Source organism: Nannobrachium achirus (assembly GCF_963921795.1).
Source record: "Nannobrachium achirus genome assembly, chromosome: 9".
Taxonomy (NCBI): Eukaryota; Metazoa; Chordata; class Actinopteri; order Myctophiformes; family Myctophidae; genus Nannobrachium; species Nannobrachium achirus.
Window position 1 is genome coordinate 40,502,253 of NC_137818.1, and position 22,204 is coordinate 40,524,456.

General features: G+C 42.5%; 1 protein-coding gene across 1 annotated transcript; it reads left to right on the forward strand.

Annotated features, from left to right (window-relative positions):
- Window positions 1-1,948: 1,948 nt before the first annotated feature.
- On the forward strand, window positions 1,949-21,249 carry LOC308291187 (glutathione synthetase-like; the record flags this gene model as incomplete). The annotated part of the gene is made up of 12 exons (XM_080733145.1): window positions 1,949-2,083; window positions 3,775-3,920; window positions 4,729-4,804; window positions 4,960-5,099; window positions 5,949-6,065; window positions 6,217-6,297; window positions 6,972-7,049; window positions 14,915-14,984; window positions 15,662-15,856; window positions 17,336-17,417; window positions 18,072-18,261; window positions 18,855-21,249. The coding sequence occupies 12 exons, from the start codon at window positions 1,949-1,951 to the stop codon at window positions 18,976-18,978; spliced, it is 1,434 nt and encodes a 477-aa protein (XP_080589271.1). The 3' UTR covers window positions 18,979-21,249.
- Window positions 21,250-22,204: the final 955 nt, after the last annotated feature.

A 22,204-nucleotide genomic window follows, 5' to 3' on the forward strand; every position in this document is an offset into this window, starting at 1 on the left:
CACACATACCAACCGGCAGCAGGTAAGGACGAATTCACCTTATTGATCATTTTTGACACGTTATGACCGTAAATTCCTAAAACCGAATATTGTGGTGAAGGCACGATCGCACGAACGTTTGAATAAACTAAATACAGTGCTAGCTACTATAGCTAGCAACGGAGTAAAGAGTGAACACAGCACAAACTCGGTGGCACTGACAGGGCTAGTAGTAGTAGTAGAGAATCCTGAATTGTCATTTTGTCAAGTTCAGTCCGCGTGTGTACATTGTAGCGAGAGCCAGACGGACACGTACGTTTAATCATTTACTACGGACATAAGGTGACTGTGACGTTGTAGGTAAATATGAAATATAAAAACCTGATAAAAACCACCACCTGTAGAATGTAGATTGTAAAGTTGAATGAGATTGTGAACACTCCTTGGTATTTAATGTACTGCACTGTTACAACCTAACAACATTATATCACATATCATAGATATCACTCGATGCATTTGACTTCTAATTTGTAGCACTTTGGAGGTGCTCTAAAGTGGCAAATATTACACGTTTTCTGCCAGAACACATTTTCATACTTGTATGACAACAGCTGACCCTCACCCTGTTCAGCCCATTCCTGCAAAGACAATTCATGGCATGTTTATTGACAGTAGAGGTGCAATATGATCATAGATCTGGCTGTCTGTCCAAGTTGCTAGTTGTAGCTAGCTTCAGGTTCAGGTTCAGTTCAGTTTTTATTAGTCAAATGCACATCCATACAGGTATAGACATACATTGAAATGCTTGTGCCAAGAGCACTCTCAGCCTTATTACACACAAAAAAACAAGACAACAACAGGTCACCCAGGACAACCCAAAAACAACAAAACAACCATACAGTGTAACAGTGTACAGTTTAAAAACTGCGTATCTTGCACATGACTACCTACGTCTCGCTTCCATCTCTTCGTTAAGCATCCTGATTGCTTGAGCATAAAAACTATTACTGAAACGGGTGGTGTGAGATTTGATGCTCTGGTAACGTTTTTTGGATGGGAGGAGATAGAACAGGGAATGGGCGGGGTGACAGCTGTCCTTTAAGATGTTCTCTGTCTTTTTCTTACAGCGTGTGTTATAGATTGTGTGTAGCTGTGGTAACTCTGTGCCAATGATTTTGGCAGCTTTCTTCACAATTCTCTGTAACTGTGTACTGTCTTGAACAGTCACGTTACCAAACCACACTGTGATGCATCCTGTCAAAACACTTTCTATGGTACAGCGATAGAAATTAACAAGAGCCTTGGTGCTCAGGCCAAATCTCCTGAGGCGCCTCAGAAAGTACAATCGCTGCTGCGCTTTCATAAGGATACCTTCGCTGTTTAGAGACCATGTGAGTGAGTTTGTTATGTGAACACCCAGGAATTTGAAACTGTCCACTATGTCTACAGGTGAACCATTTATGGTTAAGGGACTGTGATTGACTTTAGACTTCCTAAAGTCAACGATGATCTCTTTTGTTTTACTAACTGACCACAAGTCGCAGGGTAAGAATGCTGCAGAGATTATCCTCTCTTCTTACAATGCATTTGAGTGTTTTGCTTCTATGGCTGTAGTATACATACTGTACAATGTATGCCAGAGAGAGGCGTTCTCAAAGTGGGGTCCCACCCAGGGTCCTCCTTAAGGGGGTTCCAGTGGGAATCCAGCAAAAATATTGATAGTTGGAAACCAAATGGACACTTAAAGGTTTGTAACTCTTGACAGTCTTTTGTACACTGTCAGAGTTAAGCAGGGGGTGGGGGGGAGGAGGATGGGGGGTCCACGGCCCAATGCATACCAAACTGGAGGTCCTTGAAATTAAAAAGTTTGATAACCAGTAGCCACTGATATTTGGAATGTCAGTTATTCAGGGCTAGGTTGTGACCCACATTTTGACTAGTCCTCATATCTCACAACAGGTGAATAACAATGTCTGCCAACGGGATACCAGAGGACGTGTTGATGAACACTGACCTGATCAAAGACTTGGAGACTGTTGCAAAAGATGCAGCTCTTCTACATGGAGTCTTAATGCGTACCAAAGAGAGCCCCAACTCATCAGAGGTGAGAAATGAATCCACCCACGCAGACATAGTGTCATTTTAGCAACAGACACATGATGTTCGGTTTAGTATTCTAGCACCTACATTTGCGTTTTTCTTCCAAATCCGTAGCAGCCACGGTGCAAGCCTCCATCACATCACATCACTGGCAGGGTGACGTCCGCCACGACACCGACTCTCATTGGCTAGTCATCGCCATGGTGACTAGCCATCGCCATGGTGACTAGCCATTGCCATGGTGACTAGCCTTCCAGGCTATGGGACCATATACGCTAGAACCCGCCCTTCGCCAGCGGGCATTTGGATCGAGCACCTGCTCGTGTTGCACGTGTACTGTAACACCATACACTGTGCTACCAAAACATCACTACACTACTTTTACTCTGTTACTTCCAAAACACAAGTCCGTACCACAGCACAATTCTGTACAGTACTCAAGTACATCTGTTACTTAAGCTCCGCCGGCTATGCTGGAAGTCACATAACAGAAGTGGAGCCAGTTACACAACATTTCATTACCTATCTAATTGAGTTCAAACACCTCACCTCACAACCCTGCTGTGAGTAGCATTATAAATATTAGAGATGACATTGTTATTAGAAAGATTGCACACAGTAGATCTACTGGAAGCTTGTAGATCGGCTATTTCTGCTACTTTTGTGTGACACTCTTGTACAGCAGAGTAGGCATTCATGTACAAAAAAATCATACAAAGTTGAAATTGGAGTTATAAGGTTACTGCCACACACGACAGCAACAATATAGTTTACTGGTAGATCTGTAGCTCAATATCCGATACACGCAATTTAGTTGTCAAAGTTCAAAATCAACTCAAATATGCACATCTCTAGGTTGCCCCATGCTCACACTGGCCAAACTGATGTTTTGTCAGCTAATACTAATATTTATTCTGTATAGTACATGGCTAAATATTGGTGCAACCTTGTTGGCAAACATGTAAAATGGAAAAGCAAGAATGGTTGTTGACATAGTTGATCAAAAAAGACCTGCTAGTTTGCAGGTTAAATTTGTTTTACATCCCTGGAGCTGTTTAGCCAGTTCCTGTTCAAACAGGCGTGTTTAATGCAAAGTAATGCTAGGAATTTGTCTCTTTTGAGAGACAGGCTTTGTGATGAATATCGAGCAGGCACATCCTGGTTGCTGTGTATACTTTAGAGAAATAACTTGTTTTTGAGCGGTGCTAGTCGCTCCAATATGTGATTTTCTGTGTAATAATAAGTAATAAGTATTTGATACTGTCCATTTGTATATGTACAGTATGTCCAGTGGTGCATTGGTGATTTAATGTTTGGGAGGTCGCTTATCTAGAGATGTCATGCACACGTCGCTCAAAACCTACTATACAGGTCTGTTGATTTGCATACAGACTTGTTTCTTTGTTAAAACACCCTGTTGTGACACTAAAGCGCTGGCGAGGTGTGAACTTGGGGGGTTTTCGCATCAGTGCATGTCCGTTTGTGTGAGCGGCGCCTGACCCCTGCTCAGAAAAGATATGGGGCGGCGGGGGCGCGCAACCCCAGACTAATTCAACACTGAGTATGTCCCCTATCTGTATGTCCCTTTTCTGATTGGACATTATGCCCCCTGTGACATCATGTGGGTCATCATCATACTGTATTATTCAGTCCAGTTCCATTCAAGTTGTTGTTGTGAATCTTGTTGTTTTGCAGGTGGTGACTTATGCCCCATTCACACTCTTCCCTTCCCCTGTGCCTAAAGCTGTGTTCCTGCAGGCCCTGGCAGTGCAGACACACTTCAATGTACTGGTGGACAAAATCAGCCTGGACTCAGGCTTTCTGGAAGAGGCTCTTGCCAGGTACAAAATGTGGCTTTGTTCATGGCCATGTAATTATAGGCAATAAGAAAAAAGATTGGCTAAAAGGAAGGTACATACCCAGTGTTGTATTTGACTTCGTTATATAAAAAGTAAAAAACATTCCTTATTGGTGAATCCAGAATCCAAAAATGTAGAAAAAAATCAGAGACTCCACATAACAAAAAAACAAACAAACAAACAAAAACCGATGCTTTACCAACTAAAACTCTACGTGACACAAACTCGACACCGGGGAGGTAAACGATAGAAATAAAGTTGTTTCGTGGTTGAACTATTTGTTTCTCTTATTTTTCTAACCTGCCTTGTAATAGCTACAGCAATGTGAAAGTCAATTTATGCTTTGAGCGCAAGGTTGCATTATGTGTCTCACAACGTTCTGATGAGTTTGGAGCAGTCACACTGTCTGCGACTCAACCTTTAAGCATATTGTGTTACGTGTAGTACTAGTTAGTAGATCCATATTTCAGCATACAGAGATTGGAGTAGTCATGCATTGGTGTCACTCTCCATTCCGTCATGTCGCCACTCCGAAATTTACTTCTTATTGTCGGAGTGGCGACACTTCCATAGGGGTTAAATTTAGGGTAGGGGTTAGAGATAGGGTTAGTGTCGGAATGGAGACATGTCGGAAAGGAGACATGTCAGAGTGGTGGGGTGTAACCACCGCATGGGTGCCAGAATTTTAAAATGAGCAGCTTAACACAACTGTATGAAGTGTTGATCAGCATTACATTAATACGAATATTGTTTAGATACATTTAACTGTATGCCACGTTGTGTTTTGTAGCACCATTGCAGTTGATGATTTTACCAGAAGATTATTCAATATTTACAAACAAATCCAGAAAGAAGGACGACCTCAGGTATGTAAAAACCAAGAGACCTTTCAGTAATAAAAATAAAAAATTGTTGGCATTGACATTATCCTCACCATTCAATACGTGTAGACAAATATAGAATTCTTAACATTGGAATATTATTCCTCAGATTATTTTGCTGTTTGTGTGTTCCTCCCCAGTCCATTGTTTTGGGTCTAAATCGGTCAGACTACATGCTGGATCAGAAAGAGGATGGAACTTCATCTCTGAAGCAAATTGAGATAAACACAATTGCTGCAAGTTTTGGGGGTCTTTCCTCAAGGACACCAGATGTCCATCGGTAAGACATCCATCAGTATACCACATTGGCTTGGGTAGTATCACATAAGACTTATTTAAACTCGATGTATATACCACATTGGCTTGGGTAGTATCACATAAGACTTATTTAAACTCGATGTATCCACCTGTTCCCGCGGGAGTTTACTGGAGAATGTTTTGCACCACACTGCACCACACTTCCGGTTAACAGCAGACATACAAGCTCACGTCGCGTCGCAGATGCAACCGTTGTGAGCTTGTAGATCACACTCGGCTGCGGCGCCGGAAGCTCCGTGCAACTTCTGCGCAATGCACGATGGGATGTTGGAAAGTCGTGGATATACCACATTGGCTTGGGTGGTATCACATAAGAATTATTTAAGCTTGATGTATTAGCAACACTGTTTTTTCCCTTTTTTTTTGCTATCCCCAATTACTGCGCAACAAATTGTTCAAGTTACATAAATATTCGAACAATGTGACCAAAGCAATATTTATATTCAATTCCATCCATCCATCCATCCATCTTCAAGCGCTTATCCGGAATCGGGTCGCGGGGGTAACAGTTCCAACGGAGACTTCCAGATTTCCTTATCCTGCGCAACTTCCTCCACTCCCTCTGGGAGTATACCGAGGCGTTCCCAGGCCAGTCTGGAGATATAATCCTTCCATCTGGAATAGGTCTGCCACGGGGTCTCCTCCCAGTGGGACGTGCATCGAGGACCTTCCTAGGAAGGCGCTCGGGGGGCATCCGTACTAGATGCCCGAACCACCTAAGCTGACTCCTTTCCAAGTATATTATATTCATTTATATTCAATTGATAAGGCTAATTTCTTCTCTTTCCCATGTGCTGCTCATGTTCCTCAGACATATCCTTAGAGTGGCTGGTCGGCTAGAGGAGAGCCAGCGTGTTTTAGACAACAACCCAGCAGCAGGTCTGGCCATGGGGCTGGCCAAGGCCTGGGAGCTCTATGGATCAGAGAGGTAGAAGCAATGGTTATTCAAATAATCGAGAAGCTACTTATACTGTGTATCAGGATTTCTTTTCGTAGTCAACTAATTTGATTAGTCTGTTTAACTACCAATGTTGAAATAGTTAACCGATTTTTGACACGATGAACCGTTGTCCTTCCAGAGCAGTTGTCATGTTCTTGGTTGAAGAGGTCCAAAGAAATATCTTTGACCACCGATACGTTGAGAATGAGCTGTGGAAAAGGTAAGGACACCTTTTGAAAGAAGAATCACCAAAATCGATCCAGGCCTAACTATAGACAAACCCCTAACCTGAAATTCTAGACACCGAATCTAAGTATGAAGCACACCTGCTTAGGACACCTGACACTTGGATTGCTCCCTTTGGTCCGACCACCTAAACCTAACCTTGGCTTAACCCTAACCTTAACCTCAGTAAAACTAACTCTGGTGAGTAGCTAACCTGCCGGCACTGGTGAGTAGCTAACCTGCCGACGCTGGTGAGTAGCTAACCTGCCGACGCTGGTGAGTAGCTAACCTGCCGACGCTGGTGAGTAGCTAACCTGCCGACGGTGTTCGGACCAACGGGAGTTCGAACGATGGGGCTGTCCCTGATCTTTCAGTAACCTTTGTATTTGGCTAGCACAATTAGCCTAGCTTTCTGGGCGTTATCTGGTTAGTGTTCAAGTCAATGTAAGTAAACAATTCCTTTTTTGCACTTGTCTACTATCGATCTACCACATCCCAAAATATCTCACCAATTCTTATTTTCAAATGGACGTTTCTTGGCAAGGAAATATGGACATGATAGCCAAGAATAATTGACATGACATTGAGCTGTCTGATTTCATTACTATTACAAATGGTATCTGGTATCAAAAATAATTAAACTGGTAAATGATTTTAACCCTGTTTCAGAAATATTCCTACAATTAGAAGACGTTTTGAAAATGTCACTATGACGGCATCCCTCGACCAGGAAAAGAGACTATTCGTGTAAGTATGGTCTGTCAAATAAATGTTTTTCTTAAAGGAGCTTATAAAAATGGCTTTGTGGGGGCACCCGCTGGCCTTAAATTGTGTGAAGAATGTTTCATGCAAATTGCTAAATAATACTAGCCTGATCTCAGACTCAAGAGTCCACTCTGAGAGTGGGCGGGGTCTATGGTCTGGAAGCAGGCTAAAATAATACCAGGATTAAAACGGGTTTAAGCGGTTCACAAACTGCTCAAAATGATATAGCGCCCCCCTTTGACCAATTGGGGTAAGATTGGTTTCAGTGATATTTAGACTAACTTGACTTTGCATGTATGTTTTAGAGCAGGGGTCGGCAATTCTCTCATTTGCAAATCCCGCCCCATTCGGCCCTGTTACTATGGTGGTACAGATGACCCTGGGCAGATTGTTTTTATAGTGGCAGTGAATGGGGGGAGAGGGTATTTTCATTGCCTCATTATTGCAATTTAAAGTACCAAAGGAAAAACATCTAGGTGATATTAATAAAAAGGGAAGACAAAGGTACAGTAGTTACATTGCAAAACAGGGGGTTTTCCCCCGAAAATATATTATATGTTTTAATTGTTTAATCCCAGTGGGACAGAATCACCATTGCAGATTCTTTTATAGTGGAAGTGCATGGGGAAAAAAAGATTTTCATAGCCTCATTACAGCTATATAAAGTACCAAAAAAAACACATCTACATGATATTAATAAAAAGAGAAGAAAAAAGAACAGTACATAGCAAAACAGTAATTTTCCCCCGAAAATATATGTTTTAATTAGTTTAATCCTCTGGATCAGAGAGAGAAGAGAAATAGAAAGAGAAAGCGCAGTGCATCTTGGGTAGGAAAATGACAGCCAGATTATAGTTCTACTCACAAAATAGGCTGGCTTTCGTAATTCTGCCCATTTAAAATATTATGTACCCAATCGAAACTCTTAGTTACATTGATAAGGTCCATGTGAACTAGTCTGTTGAAGCTTATTCATTATAATGAGCGAAATCGCTATCACCTCGCGGCAAGTATCCCTGACTGCAGCTGCCAGCCAGCGGGGCGGAGTGAACGCGGCGGGGAGGAGTGAACGCTCCACATTTACCGGACGTTCGGATCCACTCGCAGTTTCTACCCTCCCGTTTTCCCCCTGGTCTGTTTCAAGGCGTCCTTTGCCAGAATGATCGATTAAATAGGCCTACGTTTAAAGTGGCTTAATGGTGATCATTCATATAGGCTAATTATAATTTATGGATCATCAGTTTTTTTTTATTGACTTTGAATTATGTAATTTAATTAACATGAATTCATTTCAGAACAAAAGCTCAGGTCTGGTTGGAAAAACTATGTATGTTGAGAAACTATTTTAATTTTTAATTTTATTTTTACATTCATACATGAAAGGGTCATTATAAGATGGTTTATAAATTATAAAGTGTCCTGACCAGGCCTGGAATTTCATCATTTTAGTGGCAAGGCCAATTGGCTTTTGGTATTGTCCATTTTTGTGACTTGAACGTAATGAAGCTAGCGTTTGTTTAACATGAGTGGTCTGCCATGCAAGTGGAATGGAATCTGCGTGCTATGGGCGGGATTCTAGAAGCAGGCCCGAGCGTTCACTCCACCCCGCCGCGTTAACCCCGCCCACCCGCCGCGTTAACCCCGCCCAGCTGGCGCCTGCGGTCAGGGCCTTCTCCCTCGCGGGGCCGTACTGCACGCACGCCGTATTCCACAGTGCGCACCGTAGTGGAAGAGCTGAAGCAACATTCTCCCACTGCACAACTCCACCCCCGATAGCAAAAAGTGAATGATTTTTTCTGGTTGGCCAGTCAGGGAGTCTCAGGGACCAATCAGAAGGCTGACAAACGGTGAATTAGTTTTGGCCTCGGGCCAATTTTTTGGGTCAATTAGATGGCGGGCCAGAACATTAAATGAAAAAATTAAAGGCTATTTTAAGAAAGTCATAGTTAAACAATACTGTAACTCCAAGACAGACTGCCTTACAAGACATAGGCATCTGTGATTAAAAAAGAAAAAGACTGATTATAGTGGAACCTATAATAATTTTAATGATTACATACTTTTATTTATGTTCATAACTATTATTCCCCTCTTCTCTGCTGCCAGTAGGCTACAACATTACATACACATATGCATGATTCATAATAAATCACTTTGCACATCTCACAACGCTGTGCAGCACGACGCCTTGTGAGTTTGTAGATTGAATAATATGCGCATTCTGCGCGACACCGCTGCACGTTGGATCAAACATTTGTCGTTAGTGTGAATTGAGTGCAGCTGCAAGCCTACTTGTGCAGAAAGACAGACAGCTAGACAACGCAAAACATTCAGCCTTATCTGCTTCTAGTTGGCAAGTGAAATGACAAATGAACACAATCCAAAGGCATGAAGAGGAGTAAACAGTGAAAAGGGGCATTTAAAGAGGAATATGGACAGCAAACTTTGTGGTTATTTTACCTATCTGGTCTCATCTACGCAAAGCCATTTGAGAAGCACCACAGCTTTGCAGTGAAACTTTTGGCTGCTTGCAAGGATTACACAGCACCAAAGATGAAGCATGGATATGGCACCAGTTAGTTTTCACCCAAGACAGAACAGAAGCAGTTTGACCACAGGTAGCCTACAACGGTGCAAGCTCACAGCAGCAGCACCACTCCACTGCTGCGTGACTCTGCGGACTGTGTGTGTGTGTGTGTGTGTGTGTGCGTGTGTGTGTGCGTGTGTGCGTGTGTGTGTGTGTGTGTGTGTGTGTGTGTGTGTGTGTGTGAGTGAGACTGACGGTCCGCAGCAGCGTTCGTTCGCTCGTAGTCGTAGTGCTACCAATCTAGTGGGACTGTCAGTATTGTTTAAATAAAAAGTAAAATAAAAATGAATAAATCTCAAAATGAGGGGCCAGAAATAATTTCCGAGGTGCCAGTTTTGGCCCGCGGGCCGCCCCGTTTGAGGCAGCAGAATAATTTGCATAAAACCGCAATATCCATTGAATTATTAAAAAAGAATGTTTCAATTAAAAAAACTATCCGATCTGACAGATCTTTAGATATCGGTCCAAAGTTCATGTAAAAAAAGTTCTGTGCACGTGACGCGAAAATTCCAGAATAAAAGCGGGTTTAAGCACTCAACTGCCCCAAATGGCGGAAAATATAAGGGCAGAGCTTACTTAGTCCTTGTCAAGCGACCGTTGTGTGTCTCATTGTAAAACCTGAGAGAGAGAGGGCGAGAGCGAAAGTAGTGCTAGTAAGTGCCACTGCTATATTCATGGGGTGAAAAGACCTCCATACGACGTTGGAGTCAGACCCTCTGTAGACGTCACAGTACGTCCCCGAAAATACCTCCAAAAGACCTCCATATGATGTCGGAGTCGGGCCCGACCCCGAAAAGACCTCCAAAAGACCTCCATACGACGTTGAAGTAAATTCGGCCGGCCGCTGCTATATTCGGCTGACCGCTGCTTTATTCGTGGGGGGAAAAGACCTCCATACGACGTCAGAGTTGGACCCTCTGTAGACAATACAACCCCGAAAAGACCTCCATATATGACATCGGAGTCGGACCGGACCCCGAAAAGACCTCCAAAAGACTTCCATACGACGTTGGAGTAAATTCGGCTGGCCGCTGCTATATTCGTGGGTGGAAAAGACCTCCAAAAAACCTCCATAGGACGTCAGAGTCGGACCCTCTGTTGATGTCACAATACAACCCCGAAAAGACCTCCAGAAGACCTCCATATGACGTTGGGAGTCAGACCCGACCCTGAAAAGACCTCAGAAAAACCTTGACCTCCTCCTGACCGTCTATTCTGCAATTGGGTCCTACTTCTCCTGAGTCACAAAAGACCTCCATACGACTATAGTAGCTAGCGGCCGGCCGAATATAACTAGCGGCCGGATATAGCACTTTGGCATTCGCCGTTACTGACCTGAGAGCAGCAGTAACAAGGGACTTTTCCAGTCTCTCGCATCTCCGTCCTGGGTAGGCGAATCGGTTGTTTCCTCTCTTACTCCAGTAACTGAAGATCTCAGGCACCGGGGGAACTCTCTTGGATGATGGGAAGTCCACCACCATCTCCTTGGTCTTGCTAGTGTTAAACCTGAGGTGGTTAGCCTCGCTCCAGTGAACAAAGTCCCTCACCACACCATCGTGCTCAACCGCGTTGTCGCACCCAGAGATCTGACTGACCACCACGGTGTCATCTGAGAACTTCTGTAGATGACAGGTCTTGGAGTTGAAGCGGAAATCCGATGTGTAGAGAGTGAACAGGAAAGGTGAAAGTAGTGCCTTGAGGGTCACCCGTATTGCTCACCAGCACATCAGACGACAGCTCTGCAGCCTCACATACTGTGTCTACCTGAAAGATAGTCTGTGATCCATGTCACCAAGCCCTTGACCTGCTCTTGACCGTCTATTCTGCAATTGGGTCCTACATCTCCTGAGTCACATTGTGACATGTTGCTCTGTTGCTCTGTCTATAAGTACTTTTCATTTAATTGTCCTCTCCTTTCCAATTGGCTCCCATGGTGGTACTCTGTTTTTGGTTTCCTGAATTCAGTCATGGCTGCCAGTTCCCACCTGATGTTGTGTGGGAGTCCAGAATGCTCCAGACCATACTGAATAACTGATAGCTTGCATAATGTTTTCATACTGGGACTGAAGTCTAATATGTGAAGGTCTGATTTTCCTATAAAGATTATACGATCTCCCACAATACAAGAGAGTATGCAATAACTCTCACTCAGGAATTTCCCCTTGGTCTCAACCTTCTTCCAGGAGAAGGTGTCTGGATTGAATTTCCACAAACTATCTTCGCACATGTACAGCTCTCCACTGTAGACAAAAGCCGAATAAGACCTGTTGTATACGCCTGGAAACGATGCAGGAGGAGTCCTCATCCAGCAGTTGGTCTCTGTGTCAAACACTCGAATTTCGTTTTTCATATCCACAGAGAAGTTCCCCAATACAAACATCTTTGTCCCTATGATGGTGGCAGAGTGACGTGTCGAAGCAGACGGTGGATTGCCTCTGGGGTCAATAAAAGACCAGACCATTGTGGTGGTGTCCAACTTGTAAGTGTCATTAGTGCGTATATATTCACGGTGGTATCCTCCATGAATATATATGACCTTTCCCAAGTTACAGCATGAGTGGCCCATCGTACCCTCCGGAACGGTCCCAGACACCCTAGGTTTGAACCAACTGTGGGTGTTGACGTCAAATGCATGAAGCACATTGCAGCGACACATTGAGCTGTAGTACACACTGTCATTGCCCCCCCAGATGTAAACAGCATCTTCAACCAGTACAGCTGTGTATGAATCGCGGGAGGAGGGAGCTTCTTTTCTCTCTGGCGACAAGGCCCTCCAGCACAAAGTCACCGTGTTGAAGACGCCAACTTCAATCACTTTATGGATAGACATACTAGTTGCTCCTTCAAAGCAATACACTGTGTGACCCACTGTGACAGTCCTATGTTCTATTAGTCTTACATCCTTCTGATGAATTGTCCAGCGCAACATATCTCAAATCACAATGTGATTAGAATTGATTGCACAATCACTTCAGGATGTGGGTCAGAACTATTGTGGATGCTCAGGTCAGTATGATATCCATTATATATCCATCATACGTCATCGGACATCGACATGGACAGTCGCATTTCTTTTAGCTCTCTCTCCGGAACCAAAACAAAGGCTCAGTTCATCCCTCACTTCCTACCCTTCCTAATATGAATCATGGATTTATACTTTAAATCACCACAGAATAGATCCTAACCCTTTCGGAATACAAGAAACAAGTAGGTTTCCCGCCCCGGCGCGAGAAGCGGGGATGCACCTCCACGACCCAGAGGAAAACGGCGTGGCCCGATGGAGAGGATGTCGGCGACTCGTAAAGATGCCGTTCGGATCCTGCGTTCGTGATGTAAGGATATGGTTTCTTGTTTTTAAGAAACTGGCTCCTCCCACAAGTTTCGCAAGGTGATTACATTGTCACGTCGCTCCCGAGATCATTTGTGTTTCGCTTTGAGAGGGTCTTTCCCCCTGAAAAACGCGTTTTGGCACAAAATGGTTACGTTTTGCACGTTTGTGGTGCCCCCTATGGGTCGAAGTAGAAATGCTTTTGGGGATTTGTTGAGTATATCACCAGAGATTTGTGGTTAAAATTTGGTGATGACTGTATGTTTTGTTTGTGATTTATGGCTATTTATTGCAAAACGGACCCCTCCTGCTATCTTTGGAAGCCTGTTACGGACGAGCGGTACGGACTATCGAAATATTGCTTGAGTATGTTCATCGCTATGTTCATCACATGGGTCCATAGTAGTGATGCGCGGATAGGCTTTTGAAGTCATCCGAATCCATCCGCGCAAATTAATTATCCGCTCATTATCCAACCACATTAATTATGTCATCCAATTTATAAATCCGCATCCATCCTCATCCGCAACTTCCAAAGAATTATTATTATTATTATTATTACCCATATTATTTTCTGGTAGGCTATTCCCTGTTAGTTTTCTTAGTTGTGCGATCACAGAAATGCATTGATCTAGCCTACGGAATGTCTCTTTGTCTTTTTTTGTTTGTTTGTTTTTGAGTCGGTGCTGCGTCGATGCAGACAGACATGCAGGCAGGCAGAGTCAGACACACGAGAGAGAGAGCAAGAGAGAGAAACAAACACACAACTTAGTGGGAAGTTTAACTTACATACTGTACAGTACTTTACAATATGGACTATGGAGCTGAGAGAGATTCACTTTTTAGCGCAGCGCGACCAGAGGTAATGAGTGCGACGATGCATGCCGTGATGCCGTTGCCTTTAAGTGGACACAGCTGTTTAGTTTTATCGTGGACTGGACATTGCCTCATGAAAAATGATGGTTACTTTACAAATTATACAAAATAACACACACTAACACAGACACAAGCATACCTAGATTTCGCTTTTTATTGATAGATATATTAGGCCATAATTTATTTCCTGCATTATTTCATCTGCGGATATCCGAAATTAATTAATTTGATTGATCCAAATCCGACTGCACCGCAGATCACCGCTGCTAAAACCGCCAACCGCGCATCTCTAGTCCATAGATTATGTGTATTGATTTTTGGGACATTTGGAAAAAATATGTAGGAAAAGGAGCAAAAAGTGTGTTTTGAAGAAAATTCAAAATGGTTGACAATCTATCCTGACGCAAATGGGCGGGGCCTATATCGAGTGATGCGTCATGAAGGAATCCATTGAAAAAGGAATTTTAATTTTCCAACCTATGGTTCAAGAGTTATAGGCCAAAACATAAAGTGGGCTGTTATAGCGCCACCATGAGGCCGACTGATGTCATTATTTTTCTTTTCATTCTTGAAATTATTATGAATCTCATCTCCGAGTTTTGAAACTGTAGCCCCTATGGTTTGCGAGAGAAAAATACTTGAATGTGAGTTTTTGCATTTTCCCATTCAAGTCAATGGGAAAAATATATTCACTAATACATTAATATCAATTAAACTATTCAACTTCTCTCTTAGCAAAATGGTAGCACATGATTTCCGATGAGGCCGGTCGATTTGACATATGGCACGAGTGTGTGGCGCAAAAACTGGGCGGTGAAACGTGCCGAAATAAAGTTTATCTAGAAGGAATAAATAAAGTCTCCCCATAACTATAGTGTGTTGCCCGCAACACACACAGTACTAATAATAGTACTGTAATTATAGAACCCTGGGGAACCTCGGTTCAACAAAGCATATACTATATAGGGTTCATGTGGTTAATAGTTTGGGGTTTCGAGATCCCTTTTAATTAGTCATTTTTTCATTTGCACTCAATGATTTCTACATTCTTTTCAGAGATGGCCAGGAGGTTGCAGTGGTGTATTTTAGGAATGGTTACATGCCTCAGAACTACCCCTCTGAACAGGTCTAGTTTCCATTTTATATCCTTATCCTTAGTTTGTTGAGTATTGAATTCTGAGAGCACAATAGTGTGCGATGATGTTGGAAAAACGAAAAATGTGCAATAGTTCCTGTAATGTTCTAGTTAATGCATTGAAAATACATGTGAAAGAAATTTGAATTAAACAAAATAATTAAAATGTAAAAATCGGCTTAATCTATTTTAAAAAAGCGATTTCTTTTTGTTGTCCTTAATGGCTAATCCCCATATGATACAAATTAAAAAGCAGCTTGATGGATCAATATAAAGTATAGCTATGTGCTATAGCAAAAAGGAGTGTTAGTTTTGAGAGTGAAATGGTTCTATTCATATTATTTTACCTGAATCTGAAAGGTTACACCAAAAGCCATTCACATTCTTTGATGAATGATACTGTTTCAATTAGAATTAATATAACATGAATAGAACCATTTCACTTTCACTATTTTCTATTTTATTTTATTTTTTCATATTGGTAGAATCAGCTTGCTTTGTGTTGTGCTAAAAGAGTGATTTTGAGACCTTTTCCACCATGCAATGAGAATGAATGGACAGAGATACAAAATATTCCTGATTGTCGATATCTGAATCAAATTTTTCATGAATTTGCTTAACTTGTAGTCGCTTAATGTTCTGTTTGTTTTGTTTTATTTGACTGGTAGAGCTGGGAAGCTCGTCTGTTGCTGGAGCGCTCTCTAGCTGTGAAGTGTCCAGACATAAGTACCCACCTTGCTGGAACCAAGAAGGTCCAGCAGGAGCTGGCCAGACATGGAGTTCTGGAGAGGTTCTTCCCTGAGCAGCCCCAGGTGGTGGAACAGATCAGAGCCACCTTCACTGGCCTCTACACACTTGATATGGTGAGGGAACTCTCGAGTTGGTATGCTGAAATGCCTTCTTATTGTTCTTAATAGGCCTAGAATTATTGAATGCTTTAACCAGTGAAAAATAGCAGATATCCAAGCTCACAGCGTGGCACCGAGTGCCGCGCTGCGAGCTTGTAGATCTGCTATGTTTGAAAAAGTCGTGAAAATGTGTGCAAATCTTTGAATATGTATTTTCAAAGCAAACGTTTGTAACTCAAATTTTGCTTCTGGGGGGTCCCTGGAACTAAATATTTTGAGATGGGTGTCCGTGGCCAAATACATCATTTTGGGAGTCCTTCACATGAAAAGGTTTGAGAACCACTGACAGAGTAGTCTCTCAAGAACAGACTAACTGAGCTCCAGTTAAGTGAAAAGGACCTTTTTTTTTACGATGGCTAGCCACTATTGCTGACATAGAAACATACATTTTTCAAAAAACCTTAGAAGGATTCAAAAGACACTTATAGAATCGGGTCAAAATTGTAATTTTCAAGATTTTTCAAAAATAGCAGATCTACAAAGTGAGCTTGTATATTTGCTATTTTTCAATAGTTAAAGCATAAAATAATGATGCACAATAATGTGTACCCGTTCTGAATGGGTTAAGTTAAAACTGCTTTCAACTAGACGATATCCTGCCTGTAAACATCCTATAAAACATATCCCATTGGATAATCTTCTGTTGATAAATACAGTAACTGCATGTATTATTCCCCTTGAGAATTATGATAAGATGTCGTGAACAGTAGCCTGCTTCAAACTTGTGCAATTTAACCCATTCAGAACGGGTACACATTTTGTGTATCATTATTTTATGCTTTAACTATTGAAAAATAGCAGATATACAAGCTCACAGCGCGGCACCGAGTGCCGCGCTGCGAGCTTGTAGATCTGCTATTTTTGAAAAATCGTGAAAATTAGAATTTTGACACGATTCTATAAGTGTTTTTTGAATCCTTCTAAGATTTTTTGAAAAACCTATGTTTCTATGTCAGCAATCTGGCCAGCCATCACCAAAGAAAAGGTCCTTTTCACATAACTGGAGCTCAGTTAGTCTGTTCTTGAGAGACTACTATGTCAGTGGTTCTCAAATCCTTTCATGTGAAGGACCCCCAAACTGATATTTATTTGGCCACGGACCCCCATCTCAAAATATTTAGTTCCAGGGACCACCCATGAGCAAAATCTGAGTTACAAACGTTTGGTTTAAAAATACATAAATTCAAAGATTTGCACACATTTTCACGACTTTTTTCAAAAATAGCAGATCTACAAGCTCGCAGCGCGGCACTCGGTGCCGCACTGTGAGCTTGTATATCTGCTATTTTTCACTGGTTAAAGCATTCAATAATTTTAGGCCTAAATCGGGTTAAAACGCCTCTTATACTGTGTAGTGTACATCAATGTGCTATGCTGTCTTTCTGCTCTTCACACGTGTCATTATGCGTTGCTGACTGTCCCTGCTGCCTTCAGGGTCCTGAGGGGGACCAGACGGTGGCATTGGCTTTATCTAAACCAGAGCAGTTTGTCCTGAAACCCCAGAGAGAAGGAGGAGGTGCGTTGTTGCGAGAGCTCTCTTTTTTTTTTTTTTTTTTTTTTAACAGCGTTGCTCTATAAGAGGCAGTGCTGTCTAGAAGAGTGTGTGTGTGTAATTTGCAGAATTTGTAAATGTAAATATACACTATATCAGGGGTCTTCAACAGGCGGTCCGGGACCCCTAGGGGGTCCTCAGAGTTACTACAAGGGGTCCTCCAAATCTTTGTTTTGAAAGAAACCTTTTTTTCCTCCCTTTTTATATTAACCACTTTCCCAAAAATAGCAGATCTACAAGCTCACTACGCCTCGCGCTGCGAGGCGTAGTGAGCTTGTAGATCTGCTATTTTTGGCAAAGAGGTTCGGTGTTGAGGGGAAAAAGAGCAGATTAAGTACAGAGTGAAAGGTCAAGTGTATTACTTATTGAGGATTCGAGTGGTTAAATATCTGAAAACACAAATTGACAAGAATCCAAAATACACTGATGATTGTGCTGTCAAATATGGAATCTATGAACAGGTTGTGGGGGGTCCCTGCTTCATCTCTCTCTCAGCTAAGGGGTCCTTGGCCTGAAAACGTCGAAGACCCCTGCAGTATATAATTTATATTGACATTTTAGATTGTTGATTGGTTTTAGTATCTCTTTCAAGGTCAAATAACTTTCTCTTTTCTTCAGGTAACAATATCTATGGATCAGAGATCTGCCAGGTACTGGAGGGAGTCAAGGAGAGCACTGAAAGGACAGCATACATTCTGATGGATAAGATCCAACCCAAGCCTTTGCACAACTACCTGCTAAGGCGAGACTCTCCTCTCAAGCTCAGCAGCTGTGTCAGTGAACTGGGAGTGTTTGGAGCTTATGTTAGGTACCTTGAAATCAACGTGCACTTGCACACTTGTCTGCCACTACTGTATATCCCACTGCCAATATCTCTGGCTGTCTCTAATTTTATCTTATCTCGATGCTGATCTAATATAACGTCTTTAAGGTCACTATGAAATTATATTGACAGTGTTGACATCCAGCCCTGGTTTGGCATTTTCAGAATTGACAAAACATTTGCTTAATCTCGTTTTTCTGGTTTACGTTTTTTACAAACAACAAACAACAGGATTTCCCCTTTATTGTTTTTTTTGTTCACATTTGCATATACGTAAAATGTGTGCTCCACTGTCAAGTGAAGGTCTAATCCTAAATAGTCTAAACCCGAAAAATTTGTTTGAAATGGTATTAAACCACTATTCTATACATTTCATGTTATTGGACTTGGGTTACATTCCATTTTGGGTGGTTTTACAGGGAGGGCGAAGACATGGTAATGTTCTGTAAAGGTGTCTGTCCTGTTTACGCATCTTTTACCAAGGCACACCGCCCTAACGTATGCGTTTACTCAAAATGTCCAATACATGTTTCTTGCTCATGCGTCCCATTCCTGTTTGTGTTTGTGTGTGCTTGCAGGCAGGGTAAAGACCTGGTAATGAACGAATGTGTGGGTCATCTACTGAGGACAAAGAGTACTGAACACGCTGATGGAGGCGTAGCTGCTGGAGTGGCCGTGCTGGACAATCCTCTTCTCGTTTGAAATCTCACACTGGCTTCTGTTGGACTCCAGATGGAGCTGCACAAAAGGACAATGATGTAATCAAGATCTCATTTCAAGTCACTCAATAACTTACTGCACTATGTAACTTTCCTCCTCTTTTTTTTATGTATGCACAAGTTTCCCCGGGGGTTTACTGGAGACTATCAGGACCAAACTTCCGGGTTTAACAGCAGACATACAAGCTCACGTCGCGTCGCAGATGCAACCCGTTGTGAGCTTGTAAATCGGCGGCGGAACCTCAATGCAGACGTTTGCGCAATGCACTATGGGGCGTTGGAAACTCGTGGATATATAAATACCAAAAAATGCTTGGTTGCGCAAACTGACACCTTTTTAATTACCAAGTAATTTACGGTTTCAAATAAACACCTTTTGTGATATTGTGTTACATCTGCCACCCCTTGACATGTGCAAACAATGTTATTGCTAAGTTAACAGATGTGTGGGAGACCTAAAGTACCTTCTCACCCACCCTACTGAACCCATGCACCCCATACAAACCAAAGTCACCCATTTAATTACAGATGGCCAAGAATTGGCCCCTTTAGGGTGAGGTCGCATGTCGCCCTGAGGCGGCTTACTAGTGTGAGCTCTCACCAAACCATTTTTTTCCCCCGTCTTTTTTTAACTCTTAATCGTCAAGCTTGCGATTGCTGTCAAGCTCCAGAGTCAACCTGTTGTTCTTCACCTGCAGAGATTCCAGGGACAGGGACTTCATGGAATTTGCCTCTTTAAGTGCTTCATTTTCCTGACACTTTGGCCTGAGCTTCAGTCTTCTCCTACAGCAGACTGATTCTCTCTTTTGTTTGTTGGTCAAGGGCCTCAGCAGTCTTCCCAGAGACCTCTGAAACCTTGTGTTCCTTATATGATTGCAGCTCGGCTACCAACTTCTCCAGCTCCTGGGTTCTCTATTTAGAGGAGCTGAGCTCCTGCTTAAATTTAACATGTTGCTGATTCAACTCCATTTTGTCTTTCTCTGCAGCCTCCACCAAGGCATGTACAATTGTAAATGATACATATTGGCCTCCATCTGCTCTTGGTTGTCCCTCAGTTGGTTCAGTTCATGCTCCGCCTCCTCAACATGGTGGCCATAGCAACCTCAGCTGTCTCCATGTCCCGTTCAGCCAGCAGCTGTTCAATGTGCTGTTGCATCCCCTTCAGTGCCTCCTGCAGGTCCGTAGTACCAGATATCTCACGATAGTAGTACCGCGATGACGTCTCTGTGAGCAGGCCAGTGCGGCTGGGCTTGGTGCAGACAGAAGAAGCTCATGGTGGAGGTAATGAGACTGCGCTTCAGGCCTGATGGAGTGGTCACTACCAATGTGGGACACCTTCTGGACTGGTGTAAAGAGGCCATACTTGGGCTGGCACACAAGTTATCTTGTGCCTGCCACTGCCCCGTCATTCTTTTCTAAGAGTTCATCTCATTCCACCACACCAAGCCACTCGCCTTTGGCAAATTCTGTTTCCCCAAGGAAACGTACCTCTCCAGCTTTTGTATCGCCAACCAAAACATGGTCACCCATTTCCCTCTCTCCTTTTTTGACAGGTTGGGGACTGATTCACTGTTTGCACATGCCAAATTGGAAGCTTTACATATACAATAGGTTGTGGCTTTTTGGCTTTTTGGCTGTCGGGGTGGTTGAAAGAAGCGCTGATTTTGTAGAAGGTGTATGGGAGGCCACACTCCTAACTGAGGGTGTGGATGAAGCGGGGCAGGATGGTGGAGCAGATTGAGTTCCGTTGGCTTTCTGTGCGAGACAACTTGGACGGACGGGTGAAAACCCCTCTCAAGTCCTCAAATCGGAAGTAGCGGACCCAAGCTACTGACCCATCATTCTTCCCAATGGCCTCATCCAGAACAATACCTGCCTCAAAGGTTTCCTCAGATTCCTGGGTCTCTCCACTGACACTTGCAGCTGTTTTGTCAGCCACAGTTGCTTTGGGTCCAGCTGTGCTTGGGGCAGCTTTAGTGACTGCTGTCCTGTCTATCTTGCTGGGCATTTTAATACCACTGGGTTTGGCTGTACTCATGATGATTCCTCTTGTTAGTCGTAGAATCCAAATGTCTGTCAGACCATCTATAAAGCTATCTATTAGCTCAATGGGTTAAATGTCAGCACTTTCAGGAAACCGGGTTCAAATCCGGGTAGAAGAGGAAAAGTTGGGGCTGCTGCTTCTGTCTCAGCCTCATTCTCCTTATAAGCAGTCATGCTTTTACACTTAGCTTGTTATGAAAAGTATATCCAGGTCGACAATCGCACTGGGGGCGGGGGGCCCGTGCCCGGCCGCAGCCGAGCAGAGCGCAAAGATGCCTTACATTTCTAAAGATTATGTAAAAACTAAACAACCACATAAAGTGTTAATGCCACCGGCTGACCCTCCCACACAAATTAGGAAATCTGGTTTACTACTCATTTCAAGAAATCTTCATACATTTTCAAGTCCATACAATTTTGGCTCATGTCTTTGTAGTCATGTCTAGTTCAGTTTCAAAGTCCTCAACCGTTGGAGTTCATACATGACCTGGCAAATATGTCTGCTGAATAGGGATGTCAAGTTTGAGCGTCAGTTAAAACAGACTTCAAGGTTTTTAGTAGAGCTGAACAATTAATTGAAAAATAATCGAAATTGCAATATGAACTACTGAAATGTATATTTGGTCCATTAATCCAGTACACTGTACAAAATCAGTTTAATTAGTAAATGTATACTAAAAGGACCAATATAGTTCACCTCTCCTTCATATTTAGCTCACTGTTTTGAAGTCATATACCGTATACTTACATTATTGCTGTCAATTTAAAGTTTTCCTGACATTCCATGAAGCCATGTTATGGTAGACTGTTAGCAGTAAACAGAATTGAAGCTTGATTCAAAAGGGATTAAATTGCAAATTGAATCAGTTGCAATGTTAGTCTGAAAAATTGCAATTAGATATTTCTTCCATTGTTGCTGGATTTTCATTGTTTGTGTGCCAAACATCTTTTACTGTAGAGGATTTGTAATGAATCATTTCCTATTGTTTATATATTTACCGTACTGTACTGTACTGGTGCTTCTTATAGTTTTTATAGGTTTGCTACGGATTTACTTTAAACTGGACATTTCTTTTGCTGTGACTGAATTGCAGTGAAAATTGTCTTATGTGTGCATTTCTGTGCAACACAAAACTGTGAATGTTGATCCTTGCAGACCAAAAAGA